The sequence below is a fragment of the Emys orbicularis genome, chromosome 8 (assembly GCF_028017835.1).
Source record: "Emys orbicularis isolate rEmyOrb1 chromosome 8, rEmyOrb1.hap1, whole genome shotgun sequence".
NCBI lineage: Eukaryota > Metazoa > Chordata > Testudines > Emydidae > Emys > Emys orbicularis.
Window position 1 is genome coordinate 60,318,694 of NC_088690.1, and position 23,575 is coordinate 60,342,268.

At 51.0% G+C, this 23,575-nt stretch overlaps 1 protein-coding gene across 1 annotated transcript in view; it reads left to right on the forward strand.

Moving 5' to 3' along the window:
- The window catches only part of SEC16B (SEC16 homolog B, endoplasmic reticulum export factor), a 37,669-nt gene extending 17,423 nt beyond the window's left edge, over positions 1–20,246 (forward strand). Inside the window, exons 14-25 of the mRNA XM_065409795.1 lie at positions 1,803–1,908; positions 5,738–5,878; positions 9,985–10,098; positions 11,284–11,353; positions 12,253–12,546; positions 14,669–14,736; positions 15,727–15,873; positions 16,441–16,551; positions 18,355–18,475; positions 18,604–18,677; positions 18,954–19,046; positions 20,172–20,246. Of these exons, the coding sequence (XP_065265867.1) occupies positions 1,803–1,908; positions 5,738–5,878; positions 9,985–10,098; positions 11,284–11,353; positions 12,253–12,546; positions 14,669–14,736; positions 15,727–15,873; positions 16,441–16,551; positions 18,355–18,475; positions 18,604–18,677; positions 18,954–19,046; positions 20,172–20,246 (1,414 nt within the window). The remainder of the gene's footprint in view (positions 1–1,802; positions 1,909–5,737; positions 5,879–9,984; positions 10,099–11,283; positions 11,354–12,252; positions 12,547–14,668; positions 14,737–15,726; positions 15,874–16,440; positions 16,552–18,354; positions 18,476–18,603; positions 18,678–18,953; positions 19,047–20,171) is intronic.
- The last annotated feature ends 3,329 nt before the right edge of the window (positions 20,247–23,575 follow it).

Genomic DNA, 23,575 nt, shown 5'->3' on the forward strand with positions numbered 1-23,575 from the left:
CACTCAATGAAATTGGACCAGTCGTCCCTCTGTCTGTATGGAGGGGTGGCTGGGTCACATTTCAATGGCATGGCAACCACGCAGCTGGAGCAGCGCTCCAAATCGCTGCACCCTAGGTGACCAAAAATGCTGCTGTTGGGTATTCGATTGGTTGTGTTGAGCCAGCTAGTTACAATGGGGGAGGCCCAGCCCAAGTTCTAAAGAGCCTTGGAGGGAGATCCACTTGGCACTCATTTTACAGGTGGAAGGGCTTAGGCACAGAAAGGGCAAGGGATGCTCCCAAGGATACACAGTAGGTCCGTGGAAAGAAAGACACACTGAACTCTGACGCTCACAGGGCACTGAAGGGGTTATGCTTGGCAGCCATGTTACCTCCTGGATTTGTGGGTTGATCCTTTCATTGTAGTCACATTCATGGGGATGCATTGAAGCAGCCCAGCACCCAGGCAGCAGCAGTGTGCAGTGCTTGAGGTAGATGGGTGTTTGGGCAGCAGTACATTTGATAATGTGGGGAGATGTTTTAACACACTTGAACGTTTTCCTCCTTGCCCACCCCCTGCCTTCCAAGCCCAAAAACATAAATACCCCCACCCACATATAGCAATAACTGGAGACTGGGTGTATGCCCCAGGTGTCAGCTGGGGAGAACCCACCTGCCATAAACCAAACTGTCCACTGGATGTCACTGAGACTCCTGGTTCTGAAAACCAGGCTACTGACTGAAGTGACTTCAGCTCTGTGTCTCTGGAAGAGAGTAATGATCTGTTTCATTTGGAGAGGCTCTTTGCTCTGGATCTCCGAATGAAGGTCACTGCTCAGCAGCCCCATCTCACTTGGTCTGATTCACTGCTGCCTGGAGTTATCGTTTACATCTGGGCAAAGTGGATGTAAAAAGCTGTCCACTTGGAATGGCAATGCTTGCCAGTCGCTGTGCACAGGTGTGAAATAATTGCACAGAGGGTAAAAGGCAATGGAAAGCAGGCCCACAGTCTGCAGGGCTGCCTAGTAGAATCCAGATCCCCATTGATTGAGTGTGGTAGATAGAGTAGTTTACTGTAAAGGGACAAAATATTTTTTAAGGGCTGGGATTTTCAGAGAGTTCAAGGCAGGCCACCTCCCTCAGGGCCCAGCCAGAAATCTTATTTACTAAAAAATTCCTGCATGTTTCTAGCAGTCCAGATACTACCAGTGAAAGGATTTTAACAATCTAATTTGCTTTTTGCCTTTTATGCTGTTTGTTCCTTTTTAGCATCATGGAGGTTTCAGACTTGCCACATTTACAAATACCATGTCACACACTTAGACAATGCACAGGTGCCTCTAGTAAACACTTATTAATATTGCAGAGGTTTTCTGCTGCTGTGTGAGCTAGAGGGATTTGGGGTGTGCCCTGTGGGTCTGCATGTGCTGGAGGGGCAAGGGAGTGCCGCGTGGAGTGTGTCTGTGAGTGAATGGGGCGGGTGTTATAGGATGTTAAAGAAGATTGCCGTACCTCGTCACGTCCTTGCTTTTAAAGGTTTCAGAGTGGTAGCCGTGTCAGTCTGTATCAGCAAAAAGAACTAGGAGTACTTGTGGGTGCCACAAGGTTTGGTGCTTACCTGCTTTATAAGGAAGCTTTTGTTGGTGGGATTTGACTGGCTGTGTCATTAATCAGTTTCACTTTTGCTCCTAGTCAGTTTAACATTCTGAAGATTGGTGGGGTGAGGGATGGACACTCCGTATCCCAGACATGCAGGTTTATCATGGAGAGGAAGAGTCTTGCTTTCTGTTCCTGACCTCACCTCTCTGCCTTCTCCTTTCAGTCAGACATTTGTACAGTTTGCCAGGACGGAATCTATCCTAAGGACTGAAATCTTTGAGTATTGTCAGATGCTGGGACGTCCCAAATCCTTCATCCTCTCCTTCCAGGTAATGGAAACAGTCAGGTACAGCCAGTACATTTGATGCGCAGAGCCACAAGTGCTCAATGTGCTGTAATGTAACCTCTCCACAAATCACAACCTAATGCATTTCTGATATGCCTGTTGCCACAGACTATGGTATAAAATTACGTTCTGCATTCAAATGGTCCCTAAAGAACTCTGCTATCCTCCATGCCTTGCTTCACCCAGTGTTATTTACAGATAGTTTTTCTCTTTTCTTCTTCCTCCATCTCCTGTCTAAGCACCATCCTCAGCCTCAACCGTTGCTGGCTGGGTACATCCTCACCCAGTATAGACAGCTCAGGACAATGTCTCAATTTCTATAAGCCAGAGTTGAGGGTGAGAGGTGATTTTTCATCCCCTCTATGTCTGGGAAGTGAATTGGGAGCTCGTGAAAGTGTAGGATGCATTAGTATTGGCAAAGTACATGCAGGCACTGCACCAGCTTCCTCACCCAGTATTGCCAGTGCATGTCAATGCCAGCCCTGCTGTGCCCTTGTTATTTCAGTCCTACCCTTACTCTCCCAATGCATCTCTGTCCTCACCTGAAGGGTGCCTTGCTATTCCATACCTGGGTACTACATACAGCTCTGTTGGTGGCCAGCGTAATCTAGTCATTAGAATAAGGGACTAGGACTTGCCATTGGCAAGTTGTATGGCTGTGTGCCTCAGTTTCTCCGCCCATGTAAAGAATTTGCTAATTCTCACCTGTGTCGCTGTGGGGTTGTGAGGCTTTATGTAGTATTTGTAAAGTGGTAATGATGAAAGGAACTATAGAAAGGCAGAGGTCCCTGGCCTGAATCCACAAAGGGACTTAGGAACCTAACCCCCAGACTTAGGCACCTAAGGCCCATTTTTAGGCCCCACTGCTGTCCACAAAAACCCTGCTCAGCAGCTGCCGAATCCTGTGGGTGCCTAAACTCACTCGGGGCCTAAATTTGCACTGTAAAAGTTCTCTAGGTGCCAAAATTTCTGCCTTCTGAGTTGTTTGCCTCACTGTAGACACCCAGACCACTGTCTCACATCTAATGCCCAGAGCGATCCATAACCTGGGGGAAGATAGATGTTTGTCCACCTAACGTGTGTGCGGCCTGATCTAGTGGGCATGCCTAACTCCACACAAAACAGCGAGGGTCGGAAGAGAGCTTCCCTTATAACCTGTAATGGTTAGGGTACTCACCCTGGATGTGGGAGACCATTGGTTCAAGTCCCCCCTCAGCCTGATGAGAAGGGATTTGAACAGGGCTCTGCCACTTTTCAAGTGAGGGCCTGCACCACTGGGCTTTAGAGTCATTCTTGCTTTGGCCCAATTAATATTTAATTATTCATGTATTTAATTAAAGTGGCACAACCTCAATAGGAGAGACTGAGGGAAACCTACATCAGACTATCCCATAGGGCAGATCCTTCTACAAATCCCTTTTCCTCATCAGGTAGAGGGGGGGACTTGAACTGGTAGCCTCCCATATCTGCTCCTCCTTCCCCGCCCTCAGCTGTTTTGCATGGAGTTAGGCGTGCCTACCAGATCGGGTCCCACATGTGGCTTGGGTGGAGGAGGGCCTATCTTCCCCCCATTTATGGATCACTAGTGGAGATAGACGCCTCCCTGCAACCTGGACATAGGCTCAGAACTCTGTGAGAGGGGCAGAGCTTAGAGCACACCCCTGCTTTGGCGTCTCCCATTGGCCAACATGCTGGCTTTCATGGATCGCAGTCTAAGGCACCTACTGTTGGGATTCCCTCCGAGACCTTTTCCGCTCGGCTTATCCAGAGCACCTCGTCCTCTTCTGGGAGAAAACTTCATCCAGTTCTCTGGGACCCCTGAAACTCAGTTCGACTCCAGCTTGTCACTCCGGTTACTTAATTAGGCATGTGACAGCTCTTCATCCACGCTGGCTAGGCCCAGACGCAGGGAGTTTAGGTACAGGGTGATACCACAATTCCAATTCATGTCACACAGCATATTGTATATACATTTTCCTAGCTATTAACCTCTATATATCTCAAATGTAAAGACCAATCGCTTTGCAGAATGTGTAAGGCAAGCATCTCAGTTCAGGGTGTTTCTGCCTACTGTGTTTACTATAGACATACCCACAACAGTGAGTGTAGTTAGCTTCTGCTTCCCTTATTTACAATAAACACATTCATAATAGTTGTTTCAGCAGTAATTTGTTTGGTCTTGTCTTGTCTTATCTTGGGCTTCTCCATGGCAGCTAAGCCAGCCCTACTCCTGTGTCTCCCCATTCATTGTATAGGGAGTCTAGGCGCCTAACTCAGGCTTTGTGGCTCCCATTGTTGTGCCAGTGATTTTCTAGGCACCTAAAAATTAGGCATTACAATAGCTAAATCCCTTTGGGGATCCAGGCCCATTTACTAGTGTCACTGCTATTTATCACTGTCTGTCCCGGCCTGTAGAACCTCTCGCCACGTCCAGTCTTAAACACTGCCACCATCATAACCCTGACCTGCCACGCCCCCTGCTACTCCAACCCTGGCTAGTCCAACCTCCCTCTCAACTTACAGCTCTTTACCTGACTTGAGGGCAAGGGGAAGCATTTGGAGTCATGGAGAAAGTGCTGATGCTGCTTATCTGCTGAGAGTGCCTGGCTGCTTTTGTCCCAGGTGATTCACAGCCTTGGGGTTCTGTAGGGTCCATAGGTGCTCAGTCTCCTTTATCATCTAGTGACCCAGGAGGCTGCAGCTCTTCTTTTCTTACACAAAACTGCAAAGAGTCACCTTTCAGCTAGACTCACCGTCATGTGCTCTGCGAGGGGCCGCCCTTGAAATCCACCTGGAGGACTTGAGTCTCCGCTGCCTTTCACGCCCATGCAGAGGAAGTGTAAAGCAGAACGGTGACGGTTACACACTTTGCACAGATGCGAAGCAGTGAGAGATCAGGCCCTCCCTGGGCTCAGCAGAGCTTCCTCAATGGAGGGTCTTTTGAATTCACTCCCCTTCACAGATCATCAAAGCATGAGTCTAGCAAGTTTCAGGGCAGAGTGCCACATGTATTTATCTGCTTTAGTTTTTGCCTAGCTTTCCCTTCTCTAATAGCCATGCGTAACTGATGTACTTTTAACATTGTGCATAAGCACCCAGCTGCTGCAGCCTCAAGCGTTGCACAAATCAGGTGAATAAATAAATATTTCTGGCTAGGGTCCTCCCCCACAGATCTGCTGGCACATCTTTACCCTGACTTCAAAACCAGCCTCACTGCAATTCCAGCTGCGAGCCTGAGGTGAGCCGAGCCAGCTAGCTTGCTGCAGTGGATGGTGGGTTTTTGATATGGACAAACGCCCCTTACAGATCATAATGAGACCTTCAGCCCCACTGCACCTAAGACATGACCAACTGAGCCTGTCTCTATTTCGTGCCTTTCTAAGCAGACGTGTTAATGCGGAATTCCGAGATATGGCATGGTGCTGCAATAGGGCTGGGCTGTTCCCTCCTTGATTGCAAGTTGGTATTTCATTGTCTAGGCACTGAGAGGCCCCCACTAGGCTAGGTGCAGCACAGATGCATAGGGAGAGAGAGCCTATGCCCCAAAGAGCCAACAGTCTAAATAGAGAAGACCGGCAAGGGGAAACAGGCACAGAGAGGGAAGTTACTCAAGGTCACAAAGCAGAGCCAAGACTAGACTCTAGGTCTCCTGATTTGCAGTGCTGTGTGCTACCCACTGGACCATGCTGCCTCTGAGTCAGACACCTCCATCAAGGCTGTACAGGGACCTCACCTTCTGAGCAGCTGGGCTGCTTCTTCCTTCCTTTTCTTCTCCTCACCTGGACAGTCATTTTTCTTGTTCCTTTTCCAAGGTGTATAAACTCCTTTACGCTGCACGCCTGGCGGACTATGGTCTCACCTCCCAGGCCTTGCATTACTGCGAAGGGATTGGCACAGCTCTGCTAGACCAGACCCAGGCCAGCCATCCGGTGCTGTTAGAACAGGTTATCAAGGTGCGTCTCTCGTAACCAGTCCTTGTTTGCTTTGGCTGTGGGTGGGGGTTAGCTGAAGTGTTGAATGGGTGAAATCCTGGCCCTGCTGGTAGTTTTGCCCTTGATTTACATGAGGCAGGATTTCAGGAATGCTGTCAAGTTGCCTAGGCCTATATAACAATCAACCTTCTGCTGTTAGGAAATGTCTCTGAGCTCCTGGAGCTCCCAAGAGCTCAGCACATCTGAAAATCAGCCCCGAACATCTATTTGCTGGAGTATGATAACTAAGATCAACCCAATACATACGTGAGTCCTTTGGGATGCAATAGGCTGTGCTGTCTGGCTGCCTCTGGTGATTTTTCCGTAGCAACTACCTAAATAAGATATGTGCTGGCCTCACCCATGGTGCTGAAACAACTATGCAAGAGCCAAGTCTAATATCAAATAAAGGGGAGTGGAGGGGGAAGGGGCATCATGTGCCAACTAGGAAAGAACACAAAATTGCAGAAGAAGGAAATCTCACTTTGAAGCTTCTACAAAGTTAAAAATGGTGGAGACTTATGAAGTTAAAATCTATTTTAAAAATGGTTCTTGATACTTCCTCTTGAATGTATCATTCTGGGATAACATTTGCAAACTCAGGTGTTATAACAGATTCCGAGGATGTTTGTGTGTCCACAGGCAGCTACTTAGGTATTCACTATTAGAACTGGTCTGACTTGCATTAGAAGGAATATTCCACAAGAAATCATAATCTCACAACAGCTACAGGATTTGGGGTGTGTTATTGAAGTTGTCAGAGCTGGGTATTGTTGTTGTTATTTTATGGTAAGATGTTGTAATTTTCACATCTATTTTAGCGATTAAAGTATGCAGAAGTCTTTATTTTAAACCAGAAAATGTCCAGTTTTGTCATGTTTGGGATGGCGTTAGAAAAACAAGCCAACCCCTTTGTCCCAAAAAACCAGAAGAATGAGCAGCAGCATCTGGCTCTTACATAGGGCTTTTCATCAGTAGAGCTCAAAGCACTTGACAAAGGAGGACAGTATCCTTGTACCCATTTCCTAGATGGGGGGACTGAAGCACAGAGCAGGGAAGTAATGTGCTCAAGCGAGTGCCAGGGCTAGAATTCAAGTCTTTGGCATGCCAGTTAGGTGCTCAATCAACTAGACTACATTGCCTCCCTGTTTGTGGATGAAGCTCCAGTGATACAGGTGACTGCACTGATCACTTTAGTAGGCAGCTATCTCTTGAACCATTTGGCTCTATAATACTGACAGTGGCACCTACCCTTTCTGCAGCACGACCTTGTCATTGTCCTGGACCCATTCATAGTCTATCCCATTCATCTTTCTCTGAGTTCTATTTCCTGCTAAAGCTCCATTGTGTGGAGCCCAGGGAACAATACAGTCAAAACCTAATTCACCTGAAATGAAGCAAAAGAAATATTTCCTGGTCATTGCCACAATGTAGATTAAAGAGAGAGAGAAAAAATACTTAGGTAATACACACCTGAGGCAGGTGCTGTGAAAATCCCTGTCACACTAGCCCTAAAGTTGGAGTTACATAATGTTGTAGCCCTTACCTGGATCCACCTGTTGTGGAAACCTATTTACTCTAACAGCCTCTCAGATGGGCCATTCTGCTGGGAATAACACTTCTCCTGCGAGAACGGGCTTTCAGATGAAAAACCAGCACAGTTATAGCACCTCTCTTGTCTTTGATGTTGCAGACTGTGTTACGAATTATGATCCACATTAGTGTTTGATTAAGACTTCCCTTCCTTTGAAGCCAGGGACGATTTACAACCAGGTGTTGGTTCATTAATACTGGATCAAAGCACCTATTAGCTTTTGGATTAAGCATCCTCCCATTTAGGAATAATCACACTTCTAATTTCTTCTCTCTTGGTATTGGTTTAGAATGAACCCATGTCTGTATCTGACAAGATCTGACCCTGCCCACCTGGACAAACAACTTCTCCCATATGGTTCCATTTGCTCATGCACCAGGAATCTCTCCTCACTCACTCTCCTGTTAATTATTGTCCCTAGTTGCAGGCTGTGGGTGTCTCTCTTTTCTGTAAGCTCTTTAGGGCAGGGCAGGTGTTTTACTCTATGTTCGTATGTTTTACTGCACAATCTCCATCATCATCATTAATAATAACCCTTAACTAATGTCTTGGGCTAGTAACCCCTGGCCAATTAGCTGTCACTTGATCAAAGACAATGGTGTTACACTGGCTAGTGGTGAATTAGCCCATCCCTTTGTCTGGCTAAAGTGTGTCTCTGTCACCTTCTATGGAGCAGACTTCATGAGTGTGTCAGTTACAGAGTCATGCTAAGAGTTCAGCCAGGTATCTAACAGCTCACAACTTAGTGGAGCAGTGGTGTGGTCCAGCAGGTAGGGCTCTGGACAGCAAGTCAGGAGGCCCAGGTTCTAGGCCCAGTTCTGCCCCTGACTTGCTGTATCTCCTTAGGCAGGTCTTTTAACTGCTATATCAATAGTGTGATTTTCCCCCTTCCTTTGGCAAGTGCGTAGGGAGCTGAGCACCCCATTACCATGTGTCTCGTCTGACAGTCAGAAAGAATGGTAAAAATCATAAAGCCCAATTACAACACAGAGGAGAAAACTGGGCAAGTTCCTTCTGACCTGATGTACTTTCTGTGCCTGAAAAGGCTGATGGGTATGGGTGTGTGCTACACATCCTGGCATATCTTTGGTACCCTAAAGAGAGAGAACAATGGCACGTGCCAAGTGACCCTGATTTTGCCCTTCTAGAGTTCTTGCAGTGCTTTACAAACAGGAGTGAATTCAGGCTCTGAACACTCCTGTGAGGTGAGTGTTATACGCATTGTACTGATACACAGTGAGAGATTTGCTCAGGTCACGCAGTGAGTCAGTGGCAGAGATTAGAGATGGAAGCCATGAAGCCTGACTCCCAGACTCATGTTCTAGCCACTGCGAACACTCCCTCCACCTCCCACAGGAGTTATGTGGCTAGCGCCCAGGAGTGGAAGCCAGGAAATCTGGGATCCCTTACTGGTCCTGCTGATGGATAACTGTGCATAGGCACCAACTCTGTGGGTGCTCCAGGGCTGGAGCACCCACGGGGAAAAATTAGAGGGTGCTCTGCACCCACCGGCAGCCAAGCTCCCCTCACCCCCCGCCCCACCTCCTCCTCCCTTGAGCGCACCACAACCCCGCTCCTCCACCTGCCTCCCAGCGTTTCCCGCCTGTCCTCCTCCAAACAGCTGTTTGGCGGCATTAACAAGCTCCGGGAGGGAGAGGGAGGAGTGGGAACGTGGTGCGCTCAGTGGAAGAGGCAGGGAAGAGGCGGGGCCAGGGTGGGGATTTGGGGAAGGAGCTGGAATATTGGCAGGGAGGGGGCGGAGTTGGGCTGGGGCAGGGCCACCCAGAGGATTCAGGGGGCCTGGGGCAAAGCAATTTCAGGGGCCCCTTCCATAAAAAAAAAGTTGCAATACTATAGAATAGTATATTCTCGTGGGGGCCCCTGCGGGGCCCGGGGCGTGGGGAAAATTGCCCCACTTGCCCCCCCCCCGCGGACAGCCCTGGGCTGGGGACTTTGGGGTAGGGGTTGGAAGGGGGCAGAAGAGGCGGGGCAGGGGCTGGGCCTCATGGAAGGGGTGGAGTGGGGGTCAAGCACCCATGTGAAAGAGGGGAAGTCGGCGCCTATGTAACTGTGGACCCTTGGGGGAGTCACGCTGATCTCTTTGTGTTTCAGTTTGCCCACTTGGAAAATGAGGATATTGGTCCTGACCTAGGTCACAGGGGTGGTGTTTGTAAAGTGCTTTGAAATCCTCTGAGGGAAGGTTAGGGAAGGTACAGCACCTAGCCCAACAGTTCTGGCCCCTCTGGATGTTACTGCAATAGAAATAATAAAGGTGCTATATAGAAATAATAAAGGTGCTATATAAATGCCGAGCATTATTCTTATGTATTTATTATGAGGAAATGCTGCACTCATTGAGTTAACAGCTTTTCCCTGGTCCATGTGCCTAGCAGCTCATTAATTGCTATGACTGTCAATCTGTGCTCTCTGCATCTGAGAGGTTAACAGGTTAAAGCATCTGTTCCCCACCGCCTTCTCCCCCACCACTGCACAGCTTGCAGAGCAGCTGAAGCTCTCTGACCCATTGCTACTGGAAAGACCTGAGCAGGAACAGAACCTGGAACCCGACTGGCTCGTCCAGCTCCGAGCCCGAGGCCAACAATGGGAGGTGAGAATGATGGGATTTGGAGTGGCTCTTTCCGTCATGTTTCATGATTGCCACAGTCCTCTGGGGTGGGCGAAACAGGATGTGCTGTGTGACCAATCTCTATGGTGTGGTCAGTCTGCAGGTGCGTCCTTCCCCTGCATAGTAAGTCCTAGGTAAGTGTTTAGAAAGGCACTAAGGTCCCAAGGGGATTTCTTACCTGGGTTCTGGAAGGCTTCTTCCTTCCCCTTCTTTCTTGGAAAGCACACTGTTGATACTGTGCAGACCTCTGTGATGGCTAGCATCACAGGCCCTCTCCTGTTGGACCTCAAGGTCTCCGTGGAAGTGGGAGGGAATGTATCGCCCAGAACTCATAGCGGTCTCTGGGCTAGGCACTAGTGAGCCAAAAAGCATCATGCTGGGTAAGAAGCACCTTCCCCTGTCTTGTTTTTAGGAAAGTGATTAGAAGATAAGGTTTGTTGTGCAAAGAGTTCCTCTTTGTGTGTGTGAGGATGTTGCAGGTGGTTTCATCTCTATATGCTTAGAGACTTGTCTTTCTCTCCAGTCCCTGTACCCTGCGTATACGCTCCTGAGCAGTTTAATTTCCCATGAACGTGTTCCCTTAAAATGTAGGGTCTGTCTCCATGTTTTGTCTCTTTTTCCCCTCCCTGTGGCTCCCCATCCTGTCCCCTCCAAGAAGGACAATGGTCATATTCTGATCTCATCTACCATGGTGGAAATTAGCAGTAACTCCACTAAAGTGAATCAGGCCCAATAGCTGTATTCTGAACAGCTCCAGCCTTCCCACAGAGGGAGCCGTTAACAGTGTCCTTGTGCCTGGTTCACCCTCTGTAGGATTTGAGTGATAGCCATTGAGTTGTTCACTTGCCATAGCAGGAGAACAGAGCCCCAGGATTCAGTGCGCCTCCTTGCTCACCCTCTGCTTGGGATGAATGAGAAGCGCAGGGGTGGGTGTAAGTAACTCTGACATGGTCTCTGGAGCTGACTGGAAGCTGGAGAATGGAAGGAGCAGAAACAAGGCAGAGATCACTATCCACCATGTGGCTGTGATTCACCAGGAGCCCGCGTGGCTTTCGCTCCGGTGACAATCATGTCTTGATTACCGGTGCCTTGGAGACAATTCTTCTGGGTGTCCCACTTTCTAGTTTTCCCTTTCTTTTGTAACATTCACTTTTCAAATCCTTTCAGAAGGAAGGAGACCTCCCCGACTTGGCATCCACTCAGCCAGAGCTCTCTAGAGCCAGCGGATCCACAGCAGGTAAAGAAAGGAACGAACACATTGGCCCAGATCCTCAAATATATTTAGGCACCTAAATACAAAGGAAGTTAGGTGTTTACATACCTTTGAGGATCTAGGCCGCTCTGGGTAGAGATAGAGGGGTTCTCCAAATGTGGAGCATGACCAGATATATGGGAGACCAGTTGGAACAGACTGGAAACTGCCTCCTTGACCCTCTGTGTTGCTCTCCCAGGATAGCAAAGACTCCGAGTCTTGCTGGGAATCTCTCAAACATACTCTAGAAGGGGACTGTGCATCGCCACCTCCCCACAAAGGGTGTTGGGTGGGGGGCCTCAGTCGAGCTCCAGGAGTGTGATCCTGTCTCTGCTTGGCCAGGGATCTACAGGGTTGGGTCTGGGTGCCCTGTGGATCAGTGACTTAGTGGTGACATTGCCCAGCCCTGGCCTGCTGCACCTCCCCATGGAGCCTGGGGAGGGTGGAGATTAACAGCTGCAGCTAGGAAGTTGCGGAGCTTTTGGCAAGTTTTGTTCCCTTCCCAGTGTGTAGGTAGGGGGGGCACAAGAGGCTGTGGGACCCTCAGAATTTCTGAAGTCCTCCTCTTCTTCTCACCCTTCTCAGTTGGCTCTGCCTCCGTCATGGCCCCATTCTAAGGGGTTCTTGCATCTGGAGGCATATTGCCCCTCCTGTCTTTTACCACCACCCTCTCCCCACTAAGGAGGTAAAAGCTCTCCTGTGTTGGTTGACCTGTACCAATGCCCCACGCCTTAACCACTCTTATTCCTTTGGGGTCTTTTCTTGCTGTGTCTCTCAGGCCCACTTTCCATGTACAAAAATGGCACCGAAGGGAATTCTGTTACCCTGAGTCATTCAATAAAGCTGTAAATATACTGAGTAAATTCCTGGGATCTGTTTTCCAGACAGAGATCTCCATCATGAGTTTGCACAAAACCCAGGCTACCAGCACAACCTAGAGCTGCAGCAGTATAACCCCCCTGCTCCTGAGAGGACAGGCCAGTACCAGCCAGGTCTACAGGAGAACGTGTCCTTCCCGCCTGGTGCATATTCCAGGGTGGAGGGGTCAGAGCAGGCCATAGCTTCTGTGCCACCTGATGCCATGCAAGAGAATCGTCCCACAGAGGTCAGCTTTGGGGCAAACCTCTCTCTAGGAGGAATTTCAAATGACCATTCCCCACAGGTCTACCAGCCACCAGGTAAGCTTGCCTGAGCTGTGCTGCAGGCCATCTGTGAGGATTCCTGGGAGGAGGGTTGGGAAAATGTGTTTTGGGCGGGGGGAGAACAGGACACATACATATTGGACAGTTCAGATGAGAGATGGAACTGGAGTGTTCGGCTCCTGAACGTTGGGAAGTTCAGGCACAGATCTCGGCGCTGGGGTTCTCTCCATTCTGGGGAATAGGTGGGCCAGAGGTGGGTCTGAACCACCACTTTGTTCTGACTGGTTTTTCTACGAAGGCTCCTGCACATGCCTGTGGGTTTTCTTTCTGGAAGCGTGGCATGTCGCCGGAGAGTTCCCATGTTTCCTCTCTGCTGAGAGGTTTGTCTGCATGAATGATGCTCACGGACGGCCTTTGCTTCACCTCGGTCCCATTTTAATAGAATCCCCGCTCTAGCATTAGGGCAAAAGTGGTTTGCGTTTTAACCTGGTGCCTCCTGCGCACAGAGCATTTCACCCTGGATTTGCTGTCTTGGGACTGTGTCTTATCCAGCAGAGAGAAGACCAATGCTCCAAGGGTACGTCTACACATGGAGCTGGGTGGGTGATTCCCAGCTCCAGGATACATCCCCGCGCTAGTTTGGCTCGAGCTAGCACACTGAAAGTAGAGCATGGTCAGGGCAGTGGGAGAGGCAGGAGGGGCTAGCCACCCCAAGTATGTACTTGGCCAAGACACTAGCCCATGCTCAGGGTGGCGAGCTTCTTCTGCTGCTCCTGCTGCCATGGCTACACGCTATTTTTAGCATGCTCCGTAGACGTACCTGAAGTGTCTGCAGCTCCTAGTGCAGAGGTGGGCAAACTACGGCCCACGGGCTACATCCAGCCTGCGGGACCCTCCTGCCGGGACCCTGAGCTCCTAGCCCGGGAGGCTAGCCCCTGGCCCCTCCCCTGCTGTTCCCCCTCCCCCGCAGCCTCAGCTCACTGCGCTGCCGGCGCAATGCTCTGGGCGGTGGGGCTGTGCGCTCTTGCCAGGCAGCACAGCTGCAGAGCCGCAGCCTGACCCAGTGCTCTGTGTGGCGTGGCTGGCGTGGTCAGGGGGCGGGAGTGTGGATAGGGGTCAGGGCGGTCAGACGGCAGGGAACAGGGTGGTTGAATGGGGGCAGGGGTCGGGGGGGAAGTCAGGAAGGAGGTGGGGTTGGATGGGATGACGGGGGGCAGTGAGGGGCAGGGATTACGGGGGGGGGCCTGGGAGAAGGGGTGGTTGGATGGGGCAGGGGTCCCGGGGGCAAGTCAGGAATGAGAGGAGGGGTTGGATGGGGCGGTGGGGGGCAGTCAGGGACGGGGGGTCCAGGTGCGGTCAGGGGGCAGGGAGGGATGGATGGGGCAGGGGTCCTGGTCGGGCATCAGGGGACAGGAAATGGGGGGGATGGATGGGGCAGGAGTCCCGGGGGGGCCATCAGGGGGCGAGAAGCAGGGGGGGTCAGATATGGGGCCAGGGCCGGGCCACGCTTGGCTGTTTGGGGAGACACAGCCTCCCCTAACCAGCCCTCCATACAATTTCAGAACCCCGATGTGGCCCTCAGGCCAAAAAGTTTGCCCGCCTCTGTGCTAGTGTGTAGTGTTGAGGGTGAGCAGGAAGCTGCCCAATCTCGTTGCCTTCGTTCCTGGGCTGAGCGAGTCCTCTCCCTGCTCGGCACAAGTGCCAACAGTCCAAGGCCGATCTTGAGCTGGCATTTTGGGGCCACCAGGAAGAAGCGCCTGGCCCTGTGCATTGTGGTTACCACGGAGGAGTGTGACAGAGTACAACAGACTGTCACCAGGGTGGTAGTGCTAGTGCTGGAGGAAGGGACCAGCACCTAACCCTGCCAATGCTCAGGGAAGAATAAACAGGAGGAGAAGCAGATTTTGATGCCCAGCTGCAATGGACTCTGGTCGTACCTCTGGGTTCGCGCAGAGAGTGACTGTGTGTGCCTAGATTGATTGGGCCTGTTCCTCCAATGGCAGCATCTCGCTGTTAAGCAGCCAGTTGGGTTGGTACCTCGATACCACACCAATGATTGCATTAAATTGCCCCCGCTGGACGAGACAGGAGTTTCACGTAAGGGGCATGCGCCCCCCCAGGCTGAATCCTGAGTTGCATCATTCTCTCGGCTCTTTAGGGAGTGCTGTGAGGTTTCAAGGATGCTCCCGGCCCTTTGGGGTTCAGAAGAACATTCTGGAACAGCAGGTGAGAACAAGGGGGAGCCAGGTGCCACGATGCACAGGATGTGGTCAGACAAACCCTGTTCTCCTCCCTGCCACTCAAGTGTGACCCCTCCCCGACCTCTCCGCCCCAGCTGCCCACTAGCACTCACCCCATGGGCCTATTGGCCCATGCTATCTTCTGCCTCTTGCTACTACCCCTTCCCTGAACCTAGCTTCAGCTGCCAACATGGCCTTCCTCCCCCAGCTGTGTCATGGCTCTGGCACTCTAACCCTCCTCAAACCCTGGGGCTGAGGTACTTCCCAGCCATCCACCCCGAGGAGATAGCTTGTTTCCACAGGGCTAGTGCTGCACACTGGGTTCAACCTCTTGCTTTGGTCACCCGTCAGATGAGATTGGTGCTCTCAGTCTGATCCCTAATGTTTCTTTCACCCGTGGTGTTAATTGGAACTGAAGAGCACGGCCCATATTCTCTCCCTGTGTCTTGGGCTGCTGATGTGACGCAAAGTGCTGGCTTCTGCCTCTCACCAGCCAGCTGAGAATTCCCCTAGCGCAGGGGAGCTGATGGAAAATATCCCTGTACCCCAGAATCTTGGTGTAGGGGGCATGCTGTGGAGGTGGGGCAGTATATGCCTGTGCGACACCAGTTCATGACTGGCATATGCTTACATAGGGACCTCAGCCAGCTGGCATGAGATAGAGCAGCCCCTAAGCTCCTCCAACTTAAGTTGATGGGCTGGGGCTGGTGCAGATGCACCATGAGAATCAGGGAGGCATAACAAACTCCCTGACAGAATCCTCTCTCCTGCTCTGAGATCTGCTTGGCTCAGGAGAGAATCTAGCCTCAGACCTTTCTTCAGGGCCTGGAATAAAAGGGATCGTAAAGGAGGGGCCCTGTTGGAATGAATGCTGCCGCCTCTTGGAATGGCTGCCGGGTAGTTCTTTACAGCCCCACTCACCCAGTTTCCCTTGCCCCTCTCCAATGGCGCTGATGCCCTTTATCTCTGGTACCAGAGCGTGTTGAATGCCAGGGCCCGAACCGTCTCAGAGAGCTCCACCATCTCCATGGAGGAGGACGCCTTGCGACCCCCAGAAGGCATAGGCGAGGGAGTTGCTGTAGAGCGGCCGTCGACGGAGGGGGCAGAGCGAGAGGAGGCAAAGGTGAGGGGGGAACTGTGCTGCTTTCAAAGCCATGCCCCCAGCCTGATTCCCCTCTTACATCAGCAGGGCTGCAAGAGGGTTACTCCTGATCTACACCGCAGGGAGAGCAGAATCAGGCCTCACGTGCCCTCTCGTTTGGAGGCATCACCAACTTCTCACTCACCTCCCGGCCAGCCTTTCGCTGCCCGTATAGCTGGGAGTGCTGCAGTCAGTGCACCCGGGTAGAACGGGCTCCCCCCAGTCCCTGCTGACTCCAGGCTGATATGCTGAGCCCCTGCTCTTCTGTCCCCTCCAGCAATGGGGTGGGGGTGGTTCTGGGGTCCTCAGCCCTGCTCTCGGTCCTTGCTGCACGGCGACGTAGGGATGGGTTTACTCTCCTCTCCCATCACAGCAGTGAGAAGGGGCTGGGTTGCCCCGAACCCTTTCTTTCACCCAAGAAAGCTGCGGGGGTTGGGAGGGGTGAGGCTGGGTTCCACCCACCACCTCTGAGTTTTCGTGCGGTGGTGTCTTTAATATATTGCTGTTATTTCAATGACTCCAGCCTCAGTAAGAACCTGTGTTTCCCAGGGCTCAGGGTTTGGCTGGTTCAGCTGGTTTCGATCAAAGCCCTCCAAGGAGGTGACGCCTTCCAGAGATGTGTCTGGCCCTGCCCCAGTCTCTGCTGCACTGGGGTCCCAGGTAACGAGGACTAGAGGGGGCTTTTTACGTCGCAGGGATTTCAGAGGAGCTCTCCTCCCCGCCCTCAGTCTGAAGAGGGGCCTTTCTCCTCTTACCTCCCACTCCCAGGACAGCGGAGGTGCTGGTGGAGCCTTGTGCCAGGACTGGAAGAGCAGAGGTGGCTGCAGGTCAGGGATGTAGGACCGTGGCAGAGGGGTGTGTGTGTGTGTGTGTGTGTGTGTGTGTGTGTGTGTGTGTGTGTGTGTGAAGTTTGCACACTGCCTGCACTATTGCTCCCCGTCACCTCCCTGACTCTCCCTTTCATGATCAAGTTCGCTTTTGCCAGTGTCCTCCCCCTTCTGGTGTAACCTCCCTGGCCCTCACACCGTGCACATCTCCATGCCAAGGCTGAATGGCCCAGAGTTCATTGCTGGGTAGAGGTAGTCCTGTGACCCTTGCTGTGGCAGGGGACTAAGCCCTTGGTGCATGCATGTTCTCAGACAGCTAACTGGTGCCAGACACCCTGTAAAGGGAACCATGGTGCATGGAGACACCCCAGTGGACAGACGGCCCAGAGGATAGTTAACACTGGGTACAGTTAAGTGAACAGGAACGACTGGTGAAATCCTGACCCTATTGAAACCAATAGGAGTTTTGCTATTGACTTCAATGGAGCTAGGATTTCACCCCTTATCTTTATCTTCATCCATCCTCCACTAGTTTGTCTCTCCAGCTCAAGGGCACCACCCCACTGCCAAGGTTTTCACTACAACTGTGCGTTTTTTACATGCCACTGTACTTGGGGATTTATTTATCAGTGGGACAGAAACTGACAACTTGAGGTCTCCATCCCGAAGCAAATTCTCATTACTAAGAATTGTATATTTATAAAGTAACTTTGATCCAGAAGGCTCTCCAAGAGCTCTTCAAACTCCGTGGGGGTCACTTGGTCTCTGCTGAAGGGAAAAGCAGCAGCTGATAGCAGCAAATGGCAACACTTCCACAGTGTTTAGTAGCTGAAGTGAAGAATAAATTCCCCCATTGGAATTGCAGGAGAAATGGTAGGCAGGCAGAGTGCCATTCCCCCAGATCCTGGCCACATTTTCCTATGGGTGTGTATGCAAATATACATGTACACTCTCTGACAGCGGCCAGCACCGGATGGTTCAGAAGATGCAAGAAACCCTGCAGCAGGCAGATGTGGGGTGACCTGCCCCCTGTGAAGGTCTCGGCCTCATCTCGAAAGTTAGAGATAAGTTTAAACCCTGAAGCATGAGGTTTTAGCTCCCTCCCAATATTCTTTTTGTGACCACTCTTTAAATAACCACGGGGCATCAGGAACTCATTGTTACTTCCCATCCCATAGATGGCACCTTCTGCCCCATAGCACCCCCTAGCACCACACTGGGGTGTTGGTTCCATTCTAATGCAGAGAGGTGTGTGCTGTTTATTGAGCTATCTCCAGCAGACTGGGCTCCACCCTGCTTAGCTTATGAGCTATGACAGGATCACAGGGCATCGAGGGCAAGATGGTGTGGCTAAAATGACGAGCAGTGGGGTTAACTGTCCCCGTAGCAGCTGCCCCGCAGCATGAGATAGGGCTGATGCGGCCGCCTGCCTAGCCTTGTGTCTGAACTCCCTGGGTTTTGTATGATCAAGGAGTCTTTTGGCTTGGCGGTGCTTCCTGGGATGTAGCGAAGCAGAGCATAATGAATCTGCACTAGGAACAAGCTGGCCTCTGGGGGTTGAGCACAGAGCTGTTCTTCCTTTCTTCCCTGAGAAGGTTTCTTCCCTCGGAATTGGTGTGTGTTTTTCTTTCATCAGGAGAAGGATGCACCAGCCCCACTTCCCTCTCCCCCTCCTCCAGCCACTGGAGCAAGCTCTTCATCATCTCACCCTCCTCGCCTGCTTCCGGTTTCCCCCAGCCCTCTCTCCAGAAGCTCAGGTAAATACAGGAGAGGCCACAAGCGCTGTCCTTTTTTGGAAGCAGGCTCATGTTGTTGCTAAGGTTGTTTTGGTCACACGATCCTGGAATGAACCAAACGTTTAGAAATCTCTTTCTTGTTTCCGCAGCTATGAATGAAGCTAAAGGCTTGCAGGGCCCCGATGGCAGGGAATCAGCAGCCTTTCCTGGGGCTGGAGGCCAGGTGAGGGACGAGGGCAGGCTCTGTGAGTGTGGGGTGATTCTTGTTCTTTCTATTTCTTGTTTTGGTGGGAGGATCTTTAGTGTGTGGGAGGGAACAGGAAGGGGGAGATAGGTTAGACGGCTCCTTTGTTTGTGGTTTGCTGTGGCAGAGGAAACAGGGAGCATCTTCTGCCAGCCCTGTCCATCTCCCCCACCCCGTGACCTAGGATGTTCCGTTGGCTTCTCTGAACCCCAAAGCAGGGACCAGCTGTTATTTTCCCTCTGTTTCCTCTTTCAGGATGACTCACATGGCCCTCTCTCTGGTCCTGGTGGTCTCCTTGCCCCTAGTAGAGGGCAGGTCCCACTCTTCAATCCTGCTCAGGTTCCTCAGGTATGGAGGCTCCTCCTGGCTTATAACCACACAGGGCATCTTAGCTAGTGGGCCCGCCACACAGGGGCTCCCTGACTTAGGAGGGATGCCGGGATCCTCACAAAGGTAAAGTCAGACCCATCCAGTCTCTGATGGGAGAGGCATGGATGCTCCCTTTTGTCTGTCTCCCAGCTGGCAGAGAGAGAGAGCACGGTTGATGCCTCCAGAGATGTGGGAGAGATGTCCTTGTAGCCCTCTCAGTTGCAGACTTAGGGCCAGCTTCTCTGCTATTGTCAAGATCCACCGTGCATAGTGGAGGTGGGTGGGGGGCATCAGGGAGCTGGCTACAGTCCCCTGATTCTCTGCCCGACCTCAGCCTTGGTGTGGATTAGAGAAGGGACCATCTGGCAACTGAAGACAGGTGTTTTGGCTGTGCCTTCTCCTTGTCTGCTGTGGGGAAAGGAGGAGCAGGAGCACATTCTGCTCAATTGACTGTCTAATTTCCAGAGAGCCTAGTTCAGAGAACCTAGGGGGTGCTGCAGGCCAAGACTAAGTGTGTGTTTACATTGCAAAAAATACCCTGTGGCAGCAAGTCTCAGAGCCCAGGTCAGCTGACTTGGACTCGCGCTATGGGACTAAAAATTGCAGTGTAGACGTTCCCGCTTGGGCTGTAGCCCGGGCTCTGAAACCCAGCTCAGAGCCTAGGCTCCAGCCCAAGCCCGAATGTCTACACTGCTATTTTTAGCCCTATGAGCCCGAGTCAGTTGACCTCGGTTACTGAGGTACGGTGAGAATGCTGTGAGGCCAAGGGACACCCAGTGCTGGAGTAGGAAGGGGCAGCAGGCCAGGAGCTGCCTGTGGGGTCAGGGCTGGAATAGCAGGCTGGGTTTGAACTGTGTTGGCAGAGCTCCCTGGGGAAAGCTTGCAGAGACCCTGCCGGCACTACGCATGGTCCTGTCAGTGCTGCCCATCCCTCACACTCATGAGCATTCGCTCCAGACAAACAGAACTGGGCCGGCCCCAACCTGTGTCTGACTCGCTGACTGGAGAAGCTCTTATCTTGCCTGCCAAAATATTGTGGGCTCCTTCCATTTTTGGTCAGTCCCACAACTAGCCTGTTACTTACAGTATTTCTATCCTTCACAGCTCTCCACTGCTGCCTCCCTTGGACTTGGCCAACCCAAGCGGCTCTCACAGCGGCGCTACCCAGCCCAGCCATGACAAGGCGTTACCCAGCCTGGCCTGTCTACCAAGTCTCCTGTGGAGCAGAGGCTGCAAGAGTCCTTGCCATGGGGACAGAAACAGACTATTCATTTGTACTGAGCCCCTGCCCTTTTTCTGCCCCTTTTCCTCTTTCCCCTAGGAATGTTGCCAGTACACCTCCCCTTGCAAAGGGCGTCAATGTTAAGGCTGGGGAGAGGTGGATTCGCTCCTTTCTGAGACTGGGTATCCATCATTTGGCCAAGTGTCCAGTCAGTGATGATTAGCTAGTGGAAGGAGGTTTCAGGGAAGTTCCTGTAAGGGGAAAGGTATATCGAGGCTGGATTTCAGAAGAAACAGCCTATCAGTGACGTCTCCGAGTCTGGGGAATTCTCTCCCAAGGACCATGCTGGAGTCTTCATCTCTTCACTCACTGGAGTCTGGAATGGCCAAAGCACTGGTGTATATATTGCAGGGAACAATCCCACAGTGGCCAGGGGTGGGACCCAGGGAATGGCTCTAAATTGCAGATCTCTTCCATCAGACATGTAATAGCAATGGTAACATGAGCAAATGTATGTATGGCCATTTGACTGGCTGCCATGCAGGGCATCAGGTGCAGATTGCATGTTTGCTCCCAGGCTGGGGAGAGCCAGGAGTGCTGTGAAGACAGTACATGCAGCTCTGGGTGGGAGCAAGCTCATGGCATTTAAATGCCTCCTCAGGCCAACCGGAGGAGTAAGGTTAATTGTCTCTGGAGGGAGCAGCATCCAGCCAAGAGGGGCCATCGATCACAACATAAAGCCAGTGGAGACTGAGAGTGCATCCTCCCCACAAAACATCTGCCATGGGAATGGTTCAGGGGTGATTCAGGGGTAGCCAGAGATTGCAGTGCCTTCACATTTGTATAAGATTCCTGACGATAAAGGACATATTTGTATGGTCTCTAATAGCACCTACGCTGCCTTTGTATTTAATGTTTTTGGAAATAAAGTCAAAATACGTTTACTGCCCTGCTTCCTGGTCTTCTACATGTTAGGCAAACTCAACACGGATCAAACATATGCTATCACTTAGGCCTCTGATATTGACCTCTGGAGGGGATGAACCTGAATTATGTGGCTAGTTGTCATGGAAACCTGTTTTAAAGAATAAAAATATTGTGGTCCAAATTCCTCATTGATGAAACTCCATTGACTTCAGTGAAGTTATCCCCAGGATGAATTTGGCCCAACATCTATTTTTATACACAGTCTCTGTCGCTCTGTGCAGAGAGCTGTGGGTCCATGCGTTTGGAATTTCCTGGCCCTCCTGTCAAGAGATACAACTCAGCTGTTATTTAACAGCAACCACCTAAAACCCTACACTTTGCAATAGTGACCCTGCAATGACCTGGCTAGTGCTGTGGGATATTGCTTTATAAGGACTTCTCAGTGAAAGCAAGGCACCAAAACCATTTAGCATGTGTCACTGTAAAGACATGCTGTCCCAATGCCGGTGAGCGTACCATGGATTAGCTTTGTTTCCCAACTGTGCTTTGTGACCCCCAGGTGCAGAGAGGGGTGGACGGGAGCACAGAGGGGGTTCAGGAAGCATGGGGGAAGTCACACAAAACATGTACAAACTCAATTCCCTGCCAAACCCGCCTACCCATGTATTGAAAATGATAGAAAGGGGAGAGCCATCTCTTTGGTTATCCTTCATACTGTGCTTAGACATACACTTAACTGTAAGTGTGTGAATCACGCCATTAACTTCAGTGGGCCTACTCTGGCTTAGTTAAGCAGGTATGTAAGTCTTGTAGGATCAGCTTCTTAGACTGTATGCTCTTTAGAGTGGAGGACTTGTCTTCATCTAGGTTTGTACAGCAACTGGGACCCAGAGTCTGATTGGCCCACTACCTACTACTGCAGTCAAAACAATTAACAATAATTACCCATGCAATTAAAAATAACAACCCAAATAATGATTTGTTCCTTTCAGGCCACTATAGCAAAGTTTTTAAATGTAAACACATTGCCAGTTAAAAGGGGTTTGCTATTCCAAGGTCCCCTGGACTAGGTGCTCCTTGACAATTCCTCAATACACAGCTATAGTGCTGTACCCTACAGCTAGTGGGTCAGTGTAAACTAGTGGAGTGTGACTGTCCCTGGAAGTTATTAGACCTTCTGCCAATAAAAGTGTATTAGGTTGATAACAATTGTCATCTAGTCCCAAAATCCTGTGTTGGACAGTTCCTAGTACCAAATAGTTCTGAACAAGATGCAACAAAGGCCACAGTAAATAATTATTGAAGGACCTGCCTGTTGGAGAAGTTCCTTCCTGTCCCCCAAGGGCTGAATTCTGCTCTGAAGCATGAGGGTTTCTATTTCTTTATCCTAGTGAATGCAACTGTGGTGGTCTGATTATCCCTATAAGCCTCCAATCCCTGCTTGAGTCCTGCTAATGGTATCCTGTGGCAATGAGTCACACAGGCTAATAATATTCTGTATATAATAAAATTTTGTTTCCTGTGGCCTTGCATGAAGAGTAGTCTGAATTGGGTTATGATGTCTGGGTGGGGCACTGGCCTCACCTCCTCCCACTGAACTCAGTGGCGCTGTCTACAGTTCTGTCCCACATCCTTGGGAGGGGGCACCGACCAGGGCTAGCGATCAATCCTACGTAAGTTTCTTCTGCTCAATGGGTGACCCTCCCCAGATCCCAGCCAAGCTGGTAATTAATCTACCTGTTAGGTAATGGCAGCTATTGATTCTTGTCTCAGCCCATCTTAGAGGCAGTCAGTAACAACCATGCAGCATGTGACTTCAGTGGTGAACTTCCCACTGAGCTAATGGCTCACCCAGCCAGGGCAGTGTCTGAGGCTCCGGGATATATGCCATTGTGAGATCAGGGGCAGCTGGGAACATATCCTAGCATGCATTGAAAGGATATGTTAATTAGGAACCCTCTGTTCCCTGCTCCTTTCTGCTACTTATGGGAGTTAGGACCATTCCTTTATGTACCCCACCAAATATATAAGCCTGTGCTGTGTGTGGCTGGATTTTGTCAATGCCCCTACACACAGACCAGTAGGAAGCACATCAGTGACTAATTAGTGCATAGGATTTTGGAGCTGTGAGCCCTGAGGCCATAGCAGGGCCTTACACAGCTGCCTGGCATTTGTGGCCAGTCTTTGTAAGAGTCCATTTCTGGATGAGAAGTGTTGGCGAAAGCTGGAGCGTTCGGTGAGAGGAGAGTGGTGAGTTTTTCAGGGCCAGAGGGCCACGGTGCTTCCAGGTGCTCCCTGCCAGGCCCACAGCTAGAGGGTGTAGCATGAGTTTCCTTCACAGCAAGTGCAGGAGCGCTGC